This window comes from Schistocerca piceifrons, chromosome 4 (genome assembly GCF_021461385.2).
Source record: "Schistocerca piceifrons isolate TAMUIC-IGC-003096 chromosome 4, iqSchPice1.1, whole genome shotgun sequence".
Lineage (NCBI taxonomy): Eukaryota > Metazoa > Arthropoda > Insecta > Orthoptera > Acrididae > Schistocerca > Schistocerca piceifrons.
The window spans coordinates 514,408,889-514,426,270 of NC_060141.1; the positions used below are offsets into that span (position 1 = coordinate 514,408,889).

Below are 17,382 nucleotides of genomic sequence, written 5' to 3' on the forward strand. Positions count from 1 at the left end.
AGATGTTTTCAGTTATCTGTGCCTCCCTCTATCGAAGATTGCCACCATCTCTATAAATTTCTCGTGCAGTGTACACGTTGGTGGATGTGACGACGGATCTCTTCGGTACTTTTGAAGTTTGGGTGCATGTACGATTTGGTTTCGATAAAACGTGATACACATTGTGCCCTTTTCCGAAGAGTAGCCATTTTATATGGTGGTCGTTCCGTAGCATCTCATCCATCAACAGGGTCACAGCAGATGCAGTATGATTAGGAATTGTGATAACCACTGCTCGCATGTTAAGAGACGCGTGGTGTGGTGCGCAGGCGCGGCGGTGTCCCAGGAGAGCTTCTACTTCGCGGAGAGCCCGTCGGACACGGAGGTGGTGGAGGGCCGGCCTGCGACTCTGCGCTGCCGCGCCTCGCGGCCCGACGCCATCAGCTACTACTGGGAGGCGGGCGGCGCGCGGCTGGCCAACACGACGCGCCGCCACCAGCGCGGGCCCTACCTGCACTTCACGCGCGTCCTGCGCCACCGCGACGCCGCCGAGTTCGCCTGCATCGCCACCAACACCTCCACCGGCTTCTCGCTGCGCAGCCGCGCCGTCTCGCTCATCATACACTGTGAGTACCTGCGCGAATCCAGCCACAGCGCCGCGCTCATCTGCCATCTGGCTTCACTACAGTCGGCTGAGTCGTCCGTGAAACTCACAGACATAGAAAGTACGAGGAGTGTTCATCAAGTTCGAAATAATCACCTCGAAAAAATGAAGTTACGTGCTTTTTTTAAAATATATATACAGGGTGAGTCGCGTAAGACGTAACACCCCCTTTATTCCGGAGTCGATTGCACGTATCGGCATGCGATTTTCGGTGAATGATAGCGGACTATGGGGCACATACGTTGGTACATGCACAATAATCACAACGTTTATATTGACCGAGATAATGAGGCAAGTACATGTTTTTTAAATGGGACGCTATACTTTTTTTACCATCATTCGAACGCTCTGGAAAAGACGCGTATAGTGATGTAACGCATGTAGCTATTGTGATTCAAACTTTGCTTAAAAGAGGGTGGATGAGGATTTACCTTCGTAGCGTAGGCCGTGCATGCTGCATAGAGCGCGGCAACTCGGCCTGCGGGTCGCGCGAAGCGTGTTTACGGTCTGCAGCCGCTTCCGACCGCCTCGACCTTCAATCGTACAATATTTCCCAGCTGGGGGGGGGGGGGGGGGCACCACAAAAAACTTGATGTTGCCTCACTGCTCCACTGCCATTTTCCGATACGTACTGTTACACTCACAGCTGCAGCAATGCTACCACTTTGACTTTCTACACGGTTGTTTTTGAAACTTCATTGATCGTAACACCACAACTAGCCACGAGATAGCACTGCAGTTTGGAAAGTCACACAAAATATCCTAACGGAACTAGGATACACTGTTTAGTACATAGAGTAAAATTTTTAATCTGTAATTAAAAAATAGCCCGACAGAAAAATAAAAAACCTTCTCTAGGGGACCCACGTTTGCTCTCTCCGCGATTTTTTTATTGTTGTATTGATTTACTATTAGCGCACCACCTATATCTCATTTCGCATCTCGATACCTCTATCAACTATGCTGCTGTGAGCATACAAAATCAATGCTTGTGTTTTTTACTTACACCTCTTGTAGGATTTTAACCACCGATCTGTCATTACCTTACATTAAATTGTAACCAGTCGTACCATTACCGACGCGTTTTCGAGAGTTCGTCAATATTCATAGGGAACACCATATATGCTTAGGAAATACGTTATAGCATAAAACCGATCAAATGCAAGCTTTAACTATAACGACGAAATCCAATATGGTCGCTCCTCAGAACTCGAGACGACCACGAAAGTAGCCGGCCGGAGTGGCCGTGCGGTTCTAGGCGCTACAGTCTGGAGCGGAGCGGCCGCTACGGTCGCAGGTTCGAATCCTGCCTCGGGCATGGATGTGTGTGCTGTCCTTAGGTTAGTTAGGTTTAAGTAGTTCTAAGTTCTAGGGGACTGATGACCTCAGAAGTTAAGTCCCATAGTCCTCAGAGCCATTTTTTTTAACCACGAAAGTCGATAGACATGTCAGACGGTCGAAATGGGCACGTACACATGATAGAGAAGTCATGGAAAAATATCACCGTGGTGAACCTAACGTCTCCCACAAAAGGGAAGGTGTATCGATTGATCTGAAAAGACTGTTAAAGGTATTCAGTATCTAGAAAACTAAGTATCTGTTGTTTAAAGTAAAATATCAGAGAGCGCATTAGTAGTAAGACTGGGATACATAAAATATTTCCCGGGTAACGAAATTTTCTTCCCAAAAAATTTCCTCAAAAATTATTCCCCAAAATTGCAAGAAAAAAAGCAATCTGGAGTCACTGACCTACAAACAGACAAAAATAATTACGTAATTTTATTTTTTCGAGGTGATGATTAAAACTTTGTATCTATTCCTCGTCAGTGAAAATTGGCACTTCTTATTGCTGTATGATCCGTGCTGTAACGTAAGTCAAGCGCAGCATCACGTACGGAAAAGGTTTTCTGGACGACGTTGTAAAGTACTTGTGTTGTATTTAAATTACTTTCAAATGGGTAAACTGGAATGCTGTGTTATAACAAATATTTTTGGCATCCACAGCAGGTTAAGTTTTATAAGGAGATTGCTGTTTTATTTTCAGCTGGAACTTAGTGCTGAATTATGAGCATTGCCGAAAGTCCATCGAACATGACTGACGCGATGGTTGCCCAAACCTGCGACCACAGATGAAACCGTAGAGATAACAACAAAATGCTGTTGCAATATTGATGATTAAATAGTGAATGAAATGCCAGACGCTATTCAGCCTACCAGAAGAAAGCGTACAGAACATCATACATAAAGAAATGAGTATGAGAAAGCTTCGTGTAAGGCGATTTTTGTACATGTTGAATGTCGATTGAAAGCAGTTGCGGAAGCAAAGTTTCCTTGCATGTTTGGGTCTCTAAAAAGAATCCAACTGTTTTGGGCCGTGGGTCCTCCACTTCGAGGTAAACTACAAACAGCAGTCAGTGAGGTAGGAGGATGCTTACGGCCGTTCACCAAAAGAAGACTGCCCCTTTTCATCTGCCTGAAAGGTTATGGCATTTGTTTTCTGAGACACAAAAAGGATTTCTCTTTTTTATTACCTTACGACAGACAAAACAATTAGTACTAAATACTTCACATGTATTGTGGGCCAGAAGGATGAGAAAATGTGTCAGAAGAATCCCGGATAGCAAGAGAGAAGTATCGTATTTCTTCAGTGCTCAGTGTTGTTCGTATGCCGTTAACACGGGCTTCTGGCAGTCTCCTTATGATATCATACAATGCATCATAGTTGTAGCTGGACCCTTAAGGTACTTTCTTGTGTACAGTTACTTATTACTCGTACTAGCTCTATTTCCACCTTTGCTGAGATTTCACTACCGATGACAGTGAAATGTGAACGAAGAGGGGTAACCAATTTTAAATTGTGAACTCATTATGACGGTAGAATCAGAAAAATTCTAGTTCTTACGGAAGCTTAATGACAGTCGTTCTTCACGTGAATGATGGATTAATGAAGCTGTGAGTATTCCGTATCAACGTGGTGTACGAAACTCGATACAAAGGATTTCCTAAGTGCATCTACTTTAAGAATTGCGTGCGAGTGAATAGCATTTGCGGGCATCGGCTCTGTGTTGCATTCTTTTGTTAATTTACAACGTAGCGACGCTCTCACCTGTACAAGCTTCCATTTGCTTCTGGCGAAGCAGGCCAACTGTATGCAAATCAGACCTCTGATGTATGCATTGATTTCTGAAAATACTGATGAAGTGAATCATAGGCACGCAGTCTTTTTCTTTGTCTTCCTCCTCACATGTAATAGCCAGAGCTAGCGGCTCTATCATGTTTACGAAATCACCTCAAGTGTGTGCGAACGGTGACGCCAGCACTTCACCACCACCCATCTCCAGCTCCCCGGAGTCAAATGAATTTCTTTTCGTTGCGCGAATCGTGTTTCTCAGCTGCCTGGAGCTAGCTACTGCCTTTGCTTCTGATTGCTTCACGTTCCGTATATTTCCATAATGAAGCAGATAGCGTCTGAACACCATTTCATAACTGTCAACCGCGTAAGTTTTTGCATTTCAACTATATATGTATATGATCACAACTAGTTATTTATGCACAAGAGGCTCTTAATTTTTTGCATGTGTTTCAAAGAAATAAATGTAAACCACAAATCAAAGAGTATACCCATTTGTAATACGGCTTTCCTGCTCCCAGAACGAGAGATTTTTGTTTGTGTTGGACAGAGGGCAGATACTGTAGGGAAAAAAATAGCAATTGGAATTCATCTAACAAATAGCGGAGTACTCTGTGATGGAAGGAGTTGGTCAGAAGAGAATATCGTTACGGGACACATCTAACCATTGCAAATACCTATGGGAGAAAAAAGAATCATCTTTGTTATTTTCACTAAGCAATCGGCGCCGCGTCCGCAGCTCGTGGTCGTGCGGTAGCGTTCTCGCTTCCCACGCCCGGGTTCCCCGGTTCGATTCCCGGCGGGGTCAGGGATTTTCTCTGCCTCGTGATGACTGGGTGTTGTGTACTGTCCTTAGGTTAGTTAGGTTTAAGTAGTTCTAAGTTCTAGGGGACTGATGACCATAGATGTTAAGTCCCATAGTGCTCAGAGCCGTTTGAACCATAAGCCAATCGCCGCCGCCCCCCCCCCCCTCCCCCCAATACAATTTTGCGCAAAGTTACTAGTTACTAATGATGGGTACATTACACCTTGAAACACTTTGCTGTTATATACGCCATTGATCCATACCACGTATGGTGGTGTGTGTCAGTGTTTCTCAAAAAACGAAGCGTTTCACATTTTATTAGTCATCTGTTTTCTTTTATTATTTTATTTTGCCTTCGCCTTCCTCTAATTAGAGCGTGCGCGAACCTATGCAAAATATTAAATGTTGTGCTTCAAAAAACTGTCCCCGTAAGTGGTAATTTACTAGACTCGCTCCTCTAATTTTATAGCGTATCCTTTTCATTCCGTCGCCAGCTGTTTCTGACTAGAGATTCACGGGTTTTACAAAACATGTCATATGCTGCTGCTAATGGAAATCATAGTAATTTCTGAACTCTCTTTCGGGTACTCTTGTCTTTGGGTTATTTTTCTATAATTATCTGTCTATTGAAGACTAGAAGTTATTCGCAATATTTAAAAACTACGCAAAGCTCAAACTGTGCAGTGTTCAGCAGTACTGAAACAAGAAATTCAATGATATGGTGCATTTATTTTACTTTCCAAAAATGCTGGGTGCTTTCACGCCGAAGGTATCTGACCTTAACCTTGTTACTTCCTACAGGATGCCATTATGAACGGACAGTACCATAATGGACACGACTAAATATTAAGTTAAAAAACTACAAATTTAAATATTTTCACTATATGCTATGCCATTCGATTGAGTCCTTTACCCATCCAGCCCATGTTGCCCACATCTACAAGGATTCTACTAACGTGTTTTAATGAACTGCTTTTCAGCAGACATCATATTAACCTGAGCACTTCTCTTTGTTCGCCTTCGTATTCTTCCTCTGGATAAACGCTTGCCTTATACTACTGTACATGCAGTGGAAATACGATGCATTTAAGTGACCTGTAAATTTTGTTTGTTTCCTGTCAAAAGTGCTTGCGGTACAAGAAGAACATACAAGGGGAAAACAGTTATATTGAGAAAATGCAGAAATATTGGAGAAGCCATCATTTGCGCTTAAACAAGCATAACGTCCAAGGAGTTACAGAACAAATGGTTCAAATGGCTCTGAGCACTATGGGACTTAACTTCTGAGGTCATCAGTCCACTAGAACATAGAACTACTTAAACCTAACTAACTTAAGGACATCACACATATCCATACCCGAGGCAGGATTCGAACCTGTGACGTAGCTTTGTAAATATATACAGATCATGACGAAAGAGTTCACGGGTGAACAGCCACGTGTTCAACCGTGATGAACTCTTTCTTCATGGAGTACGCCGGGAGAAATTGAAGAACCATATGCAGATCAGCTAGACCAGGGGTCTCCAAACGTTTTAGTCTGCGGGCCACATTGATTCCTCCACAGTCATAAGGGCCAAGATCTACCTAGTGGGATTAAAGAGCCCTAGCACTCCATGATCACCGTAATGTAAGGCTAAAGGAAAGATGAAATCGCAAAAATCTAAGGTTGTGGGAATAGCTAGCACTGAAACGAACTACGATTTTTATTTAATTACATAATTTTGATTGGTGAACGTACTTGACCGAATTTCTGGCATATTTTATGTTGGTGAATTTCAGCGACAAAAAAGTATGTCACTGCACATTCTTCACAAAAGCGTCCTGCAAAGTTAACGAAATCTCAAAATCATTGTTAGCAACACTATTACCACAAGACGTAACACAGGTTGAGTATGGCAACGCATCGTTATTTCAAGCAGCGCAACAATAAGTTTAATTATGTAGCCTTGTAGCGAGTAGCAGAGCCAGAGCATATATTTGACAGTTCTGTTGCGTGATTGTGTCTATGTTGCGAGTGTCTCACGAGTTTTTTAGTGTTTTATGCGCTGTACTAGTAGGTGTGAGACAATTCAGAGTTTGAATTCAAAGAGACAAGGAACATCTGAAAATCGAAATACGTAAAGAAAGTGAAACCTCGCTTAAGAAGCATCTTCCATAATGATAGATTACTAAGGCTAGTCGCCGAAGTGGCGTCCATGTGCAAGAGTTGCACCAGACTCGTGAGTAGAATAAAATGCAAAGAATTTTTTTACTTAAAATGTTTCCGCCAAACTAATCTGTTAACCGTGTTTCTTTTTTTCTTTTTTTTTTTCACTATCGCAAGGAGAATGGTGTGTGTGTTTATTGTGGATAGCCACAAGTTTAACCATGACCTTCCGCTTTGTAAAGATAGAGCTTCGACAATGTCGCGGTGTATTGGTCACGATAGGCCTCGAAACTCAATTGTTGGCAGTATAGGCACCACCTCAAGTATTTGGAGGGCCGGATACCGGGGATATCCGGCCAGCTAACGCGGGCCGGTTTGCCGGCCCTCGCGGGCCGGTTTCGGCTCGCGGGCCGTAGTTTGGAGACCCCTGAGCTAGACGATAATTAGTTTCGTTGGAAACTTGAGCAGTAAGTATAGTAACGGCTGATCGGCGAGTTATCATTTATGTATTAATATTTAAGAAATTTAGATAATGAACGATTATCTTCAGGGCGGAAACAGAATACCTGAGTTGGTATTAATAATGATTTGAGGTCGTGGTTCTGAAGCAACTGTGCTTTATGAAAATATTTTGAAGCGGCGCTGACTTGATTTCGCTACAAACATTTGGCAAAATGCAAATATTTCGTGTAGTTTACACGTGGGAGAAGCGGACGAGCCGTGGTTGCACAAGAAATTAGCGGAAGTAGTGGTGCACAGTGGCGACGCCGGCAGCGTGAAGGGAGAAAGGCAAACAAGGTAAGCGATGTGGCTGCGGTGACGGCGAGATCTCAGCTGTGTGTATTAGTCACTCATCCGTAAGTTGGGTTGGCCGTAGAGGCAAGTATCCCTGCAGTGCGGCTGCGGCGCTCAGCTGTTACGCAATCCTAGTTGTGTCGCCAGTCCGAAACACAATCACGGGGAAGCCCCGAGTCGATCGGCAGTAGCAGCAGCAGCAGCAGCCGCGGTAGGTGTGCTAGCAAGTCGAATCCGCGGTGCAAAGCTCCCCTTCGACTTATCTCTGCCGCTGCAATGGGTAAGACAGCAGTGCTGGCAAACTGGCTCTGCAGCGAGAATTGCTTGAACTGGTTGAATTCTGTCCAGTTGTTTCGTGCAGATGTCTTAGATAATGTTTTACGATTGTCACCGTTTCTCGCTCCCAACCATAGCTCTCCTCGTGTCTTGCCAGTCCCCTTCTTAGAATGCAATCTTCGCTTCACGCTGGTATGATTTTCGAAAATTACCATTTAGCTTCACTACAACGTACTTCATTATTTTCATAAGCATCTATACTGGGAATAACTTTCTGCATACAAGTAGATTACGATAGAAGTTTCCGCATTGATAGCTTACATTACGGCTTGTTTATCTAGGTATAATGTTTGCTACGTTTCTAGCATTTGTAGATTTAGAGAAAGCTTTTGACAATGTTGACTGGAATACTCTCTTTCAAATTCTGAAGGGGGCAGGGGTAAAATACAGGGAGCGAAAGACTATTTACAATTTGTACAGAAACCAGATGGCAGTTACAAGAGTCGAGGGACATGAAAGGGAAGCAGTGGTTGGGAAGGGAGTGAGACAGGGTTGTAGCCTCTCCCCGATGTTATTCAATCCGTATATTGAGCAAGCAGTAAAGGAAACAAAAGAAAAATTCGGAGTAGGTATTAAAATCCATGGAGAAGAAATAAAAACTTTGAGGTTCGCCGACGACATTGTAATTCTGTCAGAGGCAGCAAAGGACTTGGAAGAGCAGTTGAATGGAATGGACAGTGTCTTAAAAAGAGGATATAAGATGAACATCAACAAAAGCAAAACGAGGATAATGGAATGTAGTCGAATTAAGTCGGGTGATGCTGAGGGAATTAGATTAGGAAATGAGACACTTAAAGCAGTAAAGGAGTTTTGCTATTTGGCGAGCAAAATAACTGATGATGGTCGAGGTAGAGAGGATATAAAATGTAGACTGGCAATGGCAAGGAAAGCATTTCTGAAGAAGAGAAATTTGTTAACATCGAGTATAGATTTAAGTGTCAGGAAGTCGTTCCTGAAAGTATTTGTATGGAGTGTAGCCATGTATGGAAGTGAAACATGGGCGATAAATAATTTGGACAAGAAGAGAATAGAAGCTTTCGAAATGTGGTGCTACAGAAGTATGCTGAAGATTAGATGGGTAGATCACATAACAAATGAGGAAGTATTGAATAGGATTGGGGAGAAGAGAAGTTTGTGGCACAACGTGACTAGAAGAAGGAATCGGTTCGTAGGACATGTCCTGAGACATCAATTTAGTTTTGGAGGGCAGAGTGGAGGGTAAAAATCGTAGAGGGAGACCAAGAGATGAATACACTAAGCAGATTCAGAAGGATGTAGGTTGCAGTAGGTACTGGGAGATGAAGAGGCTTGCACAGGATAGAGTAGCGTGGAGAGCTACATCAAACCAATCTCAGGGCTGAAGACCACAAGAACAACAACAATGTTTGCTTAGTCAACGAGTGAAGTGGTGCAGTTATGAAACTCTAGTCTCTCATTCAAAATGATAGAGGCTCATATCCTAATGCAGCCATCCTGCTTTAGGTTTTCTGTGGTTTTCCTAAATAGTCTGAGGCAAATTCCGGATCATTGCTTTTCTGTCTCTCCGTAATCCGAGCTTGAGTTCTTTACCTAATGACGCAGTCGCCAACGGGACGTTAAACCTTAATTTTCCTTCGTTCCTTTCATGTTTGCTTCCTGTTAGTTTTAGGTGACAAGACAGTTAGGTAATAAATAATATCTGGTACATCGTTGGACATGGAATTCTTCGTTGTTATTTTAAAGTCAACGATTGTTGCTATCGTAAATAAAATTCAGTCTTACGCTTTCGATTTCGGACGTATGTGCTAGATACCGTTGTGGTACATTCATATTATTCTAATCTTTTTTTTTTCATCTTCTCTGATAGTGAGTAGAAGGTTTTTCTGTTTATTGTAGATATATCGCTTTTGTTCTACCTGCTACACTAGAAGACTGTAGCAAACTGCCGGAAGGTCGGCAGAGCAACAACGACTGGAGCAGAGACTGGTGTTGAGCTTTAAAGTATCGCGCGTGAGTAATCGAAGAGATCACCACTGTTCGCTCAAACTCCTGGCAAGAAATCACTGGAAACAGCAACTACTGTAAAATACCTAGGAGCAACCATCCGGAGCAACCTAAAGTGGAATGATCGCGAAAAACGAACAATACGAAAAGAAAATGCCAGTCTGAGACCCACTCGCAGAATCTTAAAGAAAAGTGAATCTAATGAAACAAAGACAATGGGGAAAGCTGAAATTTTGTGCCAGACTGGGACTTGAACTCGAATTTACCGCTTATCATGAGCTGTTGCCCTAACAGCTTCGGCCATCCTGACTCGGTCTCTGACCGTTTCAGATTTTCAACTTACCTCTCCATTATCCTCAATACTCGAGCATATTGCTTATAGCCGTGCATGCTCGAGGTCGAGCGTACGTGTGCATTTGTACAGAAGGGATCAGTGGGCGTCTTGTCCTATTGTATATACGGTATATAGATACAGGGTTTATCGAATAGAAGTAATTCACGAAAGAAATGGCTTACAGAACACTTATTAAACAGTAATTTTGGCCGTCATTTAGGAACCACAGGACACTATATTGCAATTGAAGAAATAGAAAGTGCAGGTCGCAATAAATCATCAATTTTTATTTCTACATGATATCTTCAGGCCAGGTAGTCTCACAGCAGCTTAGAGTTCCGGCTGCTCATGTCATTTGAGCCTCTGGTGTCAGAGAGGTGATGACCATCACCGGAAGGTTTGCTATTGAAATTCCTGGAGCGTTTGCTCCACGAAGATTCGGGTAACATAGTACTTCTTTCCGGATGGATCTCGGGAAGTGACAGCGCCAAGAAAATCAGAGAAATTAAGAGCCCACACTCAGGTTTATTGACAGTCGTTCTTCCCAGAGAAAAGGGAGAAGAAGGTAGTGCTACCAGATGTACCCTTTGCCACTCACCGTAAGATGACTTACGGAGTGTAGATGTTGAGGTATTATACCCTCATTGTAACTCGACACTTCACGCAAGGGATGCTGGGAGTGGAGTTGTATTAGAATGTCCTACATTTTGGCCGAGCGGTTCTAGGCGCTCAGTCTGGAAGTTCGCGACCGCTACGGTCGCAGGTTCGAGTCCTGCTTCGGGCATGGATGTGTGTGATGTCCTTAGGTTAGTTAGGTTTAAGTAGTTCTAAGTTCTAGGGGACTGATGACCACAGCAGTTAAGTCCCATAGTGCTCAGAGCCATTTGAACCATTTGTCCTACATTTGCTCCTAGCAGCCTCGGCAAGAACGGCCGAACTACAGTGTGCGTACAGTGTGTAGCACTCAAAAGTAAACGTTTGCATTGTCAGTCAGTAAAAAGACAGACATGGCTCAGAGTTTATATTTCTATATAAATGTAGGAATGTCAGACCAAATCGCCGCTATTTGGAGCCACCATTTATTGAACTGGGAATTTGGAAATTTGTGGTAAGGTCTTATGGGACCAAACTGCTGAGGTCATCGGTCCCTAAGCTTACGCACTACTGAATGTAACTTGAACTAACTTACGCTAAGGACAACACACACACCCATGCCCGAGGGACTCCAACGTCCGCCGGTATCGCGACAAGACGCGTCAGACCGCGCCGCTACCCCGCGCGGCTATTGACACTGATTTCTAGTAGACTGTACAGGACGTAGGTGATCAGAGGATAAAATCTCTGGAGGACGGACGAGCTGAGGAACAAACGCTATGTGATGTGCCGCGAGGAAGAATCGGGTCAATAAAATTAAAACAAAAAAATCGTCTTCAGAGAATCAGAATGCAGGCTGCTGGATGACCGTGGGGGACGCGGTCCACAGCGCCGTCAGGCGAGGCCGGGGGCAGGGGGCGTCGGCGTGGCACGGCGTGGCGTGCCCCCGGTGTGATTTATGCAGGCGACAGCGGGCGGCGCATTAGCGCTGACGTGACGTGCCTGCCCAGCGGCAGCGCAGCCCCAACTTTCCAGAGGGTGGCCAGCCTGGGTGTGCGGCTGCGGTGCTCCCGTGTGTCGGCAACCGACAGCGACGAGCCGTCTTGTAACAACAGTACTGAGTGCGTTTATTTATCTTGTGTCATTGTACAACCCCAGTTGTCAGTCGAAACACGGATCCACACAAAGTAATACATTTTATTACCTTTCCATTTCACCTTAAGATACTTAGTTCAATGCCAAATTGTTCTGGCCAGCTACACGTCCCGCTACGTGAGTGCTGAATTGATGGACCAAAATCCAACGGCAGAGCAGAGGCCGTACTAAGACGCAGCATAGCTCAGTGTTCCTTGAATAACCAATCAGACTGAGGCCATCTGCCTACCTTCCCGCCTCTGCCTGCAGAGAGGCACACGTGAATTTCGCTGTTTTCTATTTGTCATCCAATTTGGGGCTGACGTCTAGTCCCACCCACTGCTTCCACTTACCGCCATCGATCGTATGATGTGTTTACAGACTTCCTTGACTTTCGGAATGCGTTCGATTCTAAACGGAATCTTCAGGCGTATAATTAATGTCGAGCGACCTCAAGGAATTGTTACAGGCTCTCTTGTCTATTTACAAATAAATGATCTAGTGGTTAGCGTCGTAACCGGACCACAAGGCTGTTCGCCGATGATGTTCTTGATAGCAGAGTTTTTATCAAGTCTTCGAATCAAGCACCAGTATAACGATTGAATTCACGACATCCAGAGATTTATGGTTCTGTATGACATTTTCGTTTATTTGGAGAGATGCATACGGGGCCCGAAGATGGCATAGTGAAATGCTGAAACTGGTAGCCATCGAAATAAAATAAAATAATATCTTAAGTTACGCGGCTGTAGGTGAATTTCATTGACATTGACAATTACTTAACCAGCCGATGTCCTCTGCCCATGATGGACCAACAGAGCTTTTAAGTACGTGGTCATAATGTTTTGGCTCATCATTTTATGTTGTCCTCTGTGCTGTTAAGTGAGATATGAAACATTTTTTTCTCACCATAGCTCCTGTTCAGACTTCGATTATTTCACTAGAAGATGCTTAAAAAACATAAAAAAATATGCGGTTATTCTATACGCAGGCAAAATATCCGCGACAACAGCACACGCTCTTCACAAAACTAACTGAAATATCCGATACCGCGCCGAAAATATAAAACAGTGAAGCTTCTCAACACAAAATTGATACTTTCTCAGAATTTAATAGATCCAGAATAGAAGTATAAAATCAGAAATGAGAACCGAAACTCTTGTTACATTTGTCAAACAAGACGGAGGCTTAACATGATGAGTTACAGAGAAGACGTGAAAGTAATCCTTCCACATTAGGTGCGCATCTATGCTGAAAACGATGCAGGGCTATAAACATAAGAAATAATCTCACAATATTTGAATACATTAGAATAAGTATAAATATATGTACACCAGGCCGTATTTTCAGGCAAAACTTTAACCGAACAGACTGAAACAAAACATACGCAGTAATTTGCTAAATAACTGTTATTAGCGTTAACACTTATATTACTATGCAAATGTCGATATATCCATAAATGTGGTGTACATAATAATTTATTCGATCAGGTGTTTGCCTGCCTAAGTTCACATACATAGATACAATTAATTAAAATCCATGTACTCTTTAATCGTCTGGCCCGTACATATGCACAACTACCCTCTGGACGTTTCAGGGTCGCAATTACGATTATCGACGTGAGTGATTATCACCAAAGCCACGTATATCGCGAGTGCAGTAAATATTAACGAATTAGCGAAATATTAGGATTCCGTGTAATTCGTGAATGGCATAAAGATAAAAGTTATATATTCATTCCGACTACAATGACACATGCATTTGTCCAACACTAAGCACTGACTTTCAGTAGTCACGATTTAGGCTGTCTTGCGAGAAGAAGCGATGCACATGATATATTACAATTCTAACGTTATAATTACCGCATAATATAACTATATATATATTTATATCTAACTATATGCATCTCCTAATCATAATTTAATTGAAATTGTACATAATTATTGTATCACACTTGTGATCGAGTCGTCGTTAAATTTAGGTACTGTCTAAAGATGAACGTAATTAGTAATTAGTAAAAAAAGAAATGAAAGAATCCTGAAGGACAGCTGTGAAGCATAAAATACCACATCTTTCAAACGTAACTTACAACTATTTTCTTTTTGCTCTCTGTACAGTGTGAAGTACACGTTTGATAGTACTTTTATGGGAAACATTACTTTTCCCTGACAATGATTGAGGAAGTAGTCAACTGTGGCCGTAATAGTAGACTCAGCATACGTCGATACTGGGGCGATTGAGCACGCAGACAGAACGTGGGTTTTCACACAAACGCCTGCGTGTTTCGAGCGTTGTCGTGTTTCACAAAATTGATTCCTCAAGCATTCCCGGTGAGTCACGGAAACGAGGTGACACTGGATGCAGGACGAGGTGGCACTGTCAGAGTGCTGCATCGTCGAGGCATTCGACCACATCTTCCACCCAAAATATACAGTTCATAATTTAATTTTTTATTTTGTGTACTGTTCTCTTTCAAACTGCGGTCGTAAATCTATAAGTAATCATAATCTCATATGTCGGTAAAATAGACAAGTGAATAAGCAGCGCATGGTAATAGGACAGAAATTTGAGAGCACGCCGTTGGCGGTTTGTGGCGTAATGAGAAATCGTTTTTAAGCATGGTGCAGTCACGAATCAATCGCATTATTTATGCGACATGATGCGACCCGTGTAATTCTGCAGTGCAGAGGTGGTATGCTTTTACTCACGTAATACGAGAACCCCGTGCAACAGCTGGAGGCCCCAGCTGTCGATACGAAACAACTTTATCGGCTAAAGTTTATCAAGACTGATCCCTATGTAATGGTTACAAAATACGTGTCAATAACAAAAATTCTTATAAAAATGGTAGGTTATACGAACTAAGTAGGTATGGTACGTTTATCACAAAAATTATCTTCCTCTGCGCGATATCTGCAGATGTGTATGTGCTCTGATGTTTTAGAAACGTACTGAAGCTTGCTGTCGCTTCCATAGCGTAAATATGAAGGTTGCTAATAAATTATTTTCATCACTAATATCCACAAAAGTCAACAAGGCTTGTTGACTACCAGAGTGAAACTAAGTCAGTACCATGTAGTCAGTATATGTGGAATGTCTGCCCTCGCCGTAGTCAGTGATTTGGCTAATTCTTCTCATCCGACATATTCTCCACACCCATCTTCTGTACAACTCTGAGCATTACGAAAAGTATTTTACGTAAATCTTCAAGCTTTTGTGGCCGCTATCATTGTTGGAAAAGCTGCTCACTTGTTAGACCGCGTCGTCAAACTACTCCAGTTCTCGATGTTTCGTCCATCTGCTGAAATCTGAAAATGATCCCAGCGGGGGAATAGAAATGTCGGATGCTGGAAAATTGGAATATGATGCGGCCCAACAACTCAGAAGATTTTTCCATTAACTATAAGAGTAAGAGCCACTACAGGAAGATGGCAAAACGTTAATGGAATGGATGAAGTGCAAAACGAAGTGGTTATAGGAATAAAAAGCACAGAAAGGAACTTACGCAAAACCTTTACCAGAAGAATGGACAGTAGTGGGGTAGTAATAGACAGTGTCGAAGATGTGAAATGTGGTAAACACGAGCGAGGCATTGCGATTTATACATACAGTACACTGAGATGAAAGGGTCAGAGAGAGTCGACATGAAACCAAACCAAACACTATTATCCAAAAGAAAAAATAATGCTACTACACTCATGTTGCTGTATCAAAGCTAGTGGCGTATTGCTGTATAATTATTTGTGGACTGTATCGTGGAGCGTCTGGAGGTTCAAACGCGGGGGACGAGGCAGAGACGCCGTGCTATCTTCAGCGGCGAGGCGTCTCAGAGGAGCTCCGTTACCTCTTCCTCCCGTACGCTCCGGTATATAAATAAGGTCTTTGCAATTCCGGTGAGATGTTCGGGTTTCCTCCAGTGACGTATCTGCCTCGGCCGGCACTCGCCGTGACGTGGCGTATTTAATAAACGCGCCCGCGTCCCCTGCAGATGTAATTACTGGAATCTCGGCGCGGCGGATTAATCTCTCCAGAGGCACTCCTCGCGAGTAATCTCATTTGCTAATGTCCGAAATTAAATTGCGAAATAACTCGCGCCGCCGCTCCCAGTCGATGAAGGAAATGTTATCGCCCCTGGCAGTTCCCAGTCCGCCTTCACCGAATAATCTCGCTGTTTGCCACACGCACTGTGCCGTCGCCGGGAGAAGTGCTGCAATCAGAGGAGTGTTCTGACCGGAAATGCGGCGAGCCAGAGCGAAGATCGTTACGAACGGCGCACTTTTAGACGATCGGCGACTTCTCAGTACGAGTCTCTTGCGGTCGCAATCGAGGGACATGAAGTCCAGAACATGTGCGGCGTGTTTTGGACAAATTGTCACGGCTGTCTGTTCGGTGCAATGACCAATTGTGTCAGTACACTTGAATATAAGGAAACGTCCAGCAGTGATTAGTTTAATTTATTAGGTAAAATACAGAGGGGTCCAAAAATGTATCTACTGTTTAAAAGTCCATAACTTCCAAACTAATTGACGGAGTTGTCTCATTTTTGGTGAAAGTGTAGCTTAAAGTCCAACTTAAAGATATAACTGTACATGTTCGAAATGGACACCATTAACATCCACGCACAAACGATGCCGCCTAACTGCAGCACGAACTACCGACTGCAACGTGTTCAGTTGGATATTTGCACATGAATGTACGATGGATTCTCGAAGTTCATCCAATGTCCGTGACTTTTGTCGATAAACGACGTCCTTTAGTGTTCCTCACAGGTAAAAGTCCAGAGGAGTTAGGTCTGGGGAACGTGGTGGATACTCCACAGCACCTCTACTGCCTATCCATCTTCCTGGTAGATTTTCGTCGAGATACGCCCTAACACGATTTTGGTAGTGGGCTGGAGCACCATCTTGTTGAAAGTAAACTGTTCCGTCTCCATACAAGCCTCGGATGGCAGGTAAAATGGATGCCTGAAGCTTCGGAAGGTACACCTCACCGGTAACCGTGCCGTTAAAGAAGAATGGCCCAATCAAGCCCCGGTAAGACAACTCACACCACACATTTACTCCTGGCAAATTCACGGCTTTGTCTACATGGACGTTCGGATTTTCGGCGGACCAGTAGGTGCAATCGTGGCGATTTACTGTACCATTGCGTTTGAACTGTGCCTCATCAGACCACACAATCATCTCTGCAAACTCTTCATCGTTGGGCACCATGTTAGTAAACCACTCACAGTACTCCATTCTACGATCTGGGTCGTCCTTGTTCATTGCGTGTAGCAATCGTGGTATGTAGCACTTCCACTTTGCTGTCTACTTAAAATACCACTTCAAAACTGACTTTATTTCATCGAATGTAAGCCTTGCGCCAGCCATGTTCACTCGAGTAACTAGGTGCAACTAAGAACAAAAAACTGACTATCTGGCGACTGTCATCTGACAAAACAAAACAAGGCAATACAACGCTTTTGTGGCGATTGCTGGA

At 43.4% G+C, this 17,382-nt stretch overlaps 1 protein-coding gene across 1 annotated transcript in view; it reads left to right on the plus strand.

The window, feature by feature from the left end:
• Nucleotides 1-505: 505 nt before the first annotated feature.
• LOC124795955 (inactive tyrosine-protein kinase 7-like) overlaps nucleotides 506-17,382 on the plus strand; it is a gene marked incomplete at its 5' end in the record, with an annotated part of 453,772 nt that continues 436,895 nt past the window's right edge. Inside the window, one exon of the mRNA XM_047260035.1 lies at nucleotides 506-605. Coding sequence (XP_047115991.1) covers nucleotides 506-605 — 100 coding nt within the window. The remainder of the gene's footprint in view (nucleotides 606-17,382) is intronic.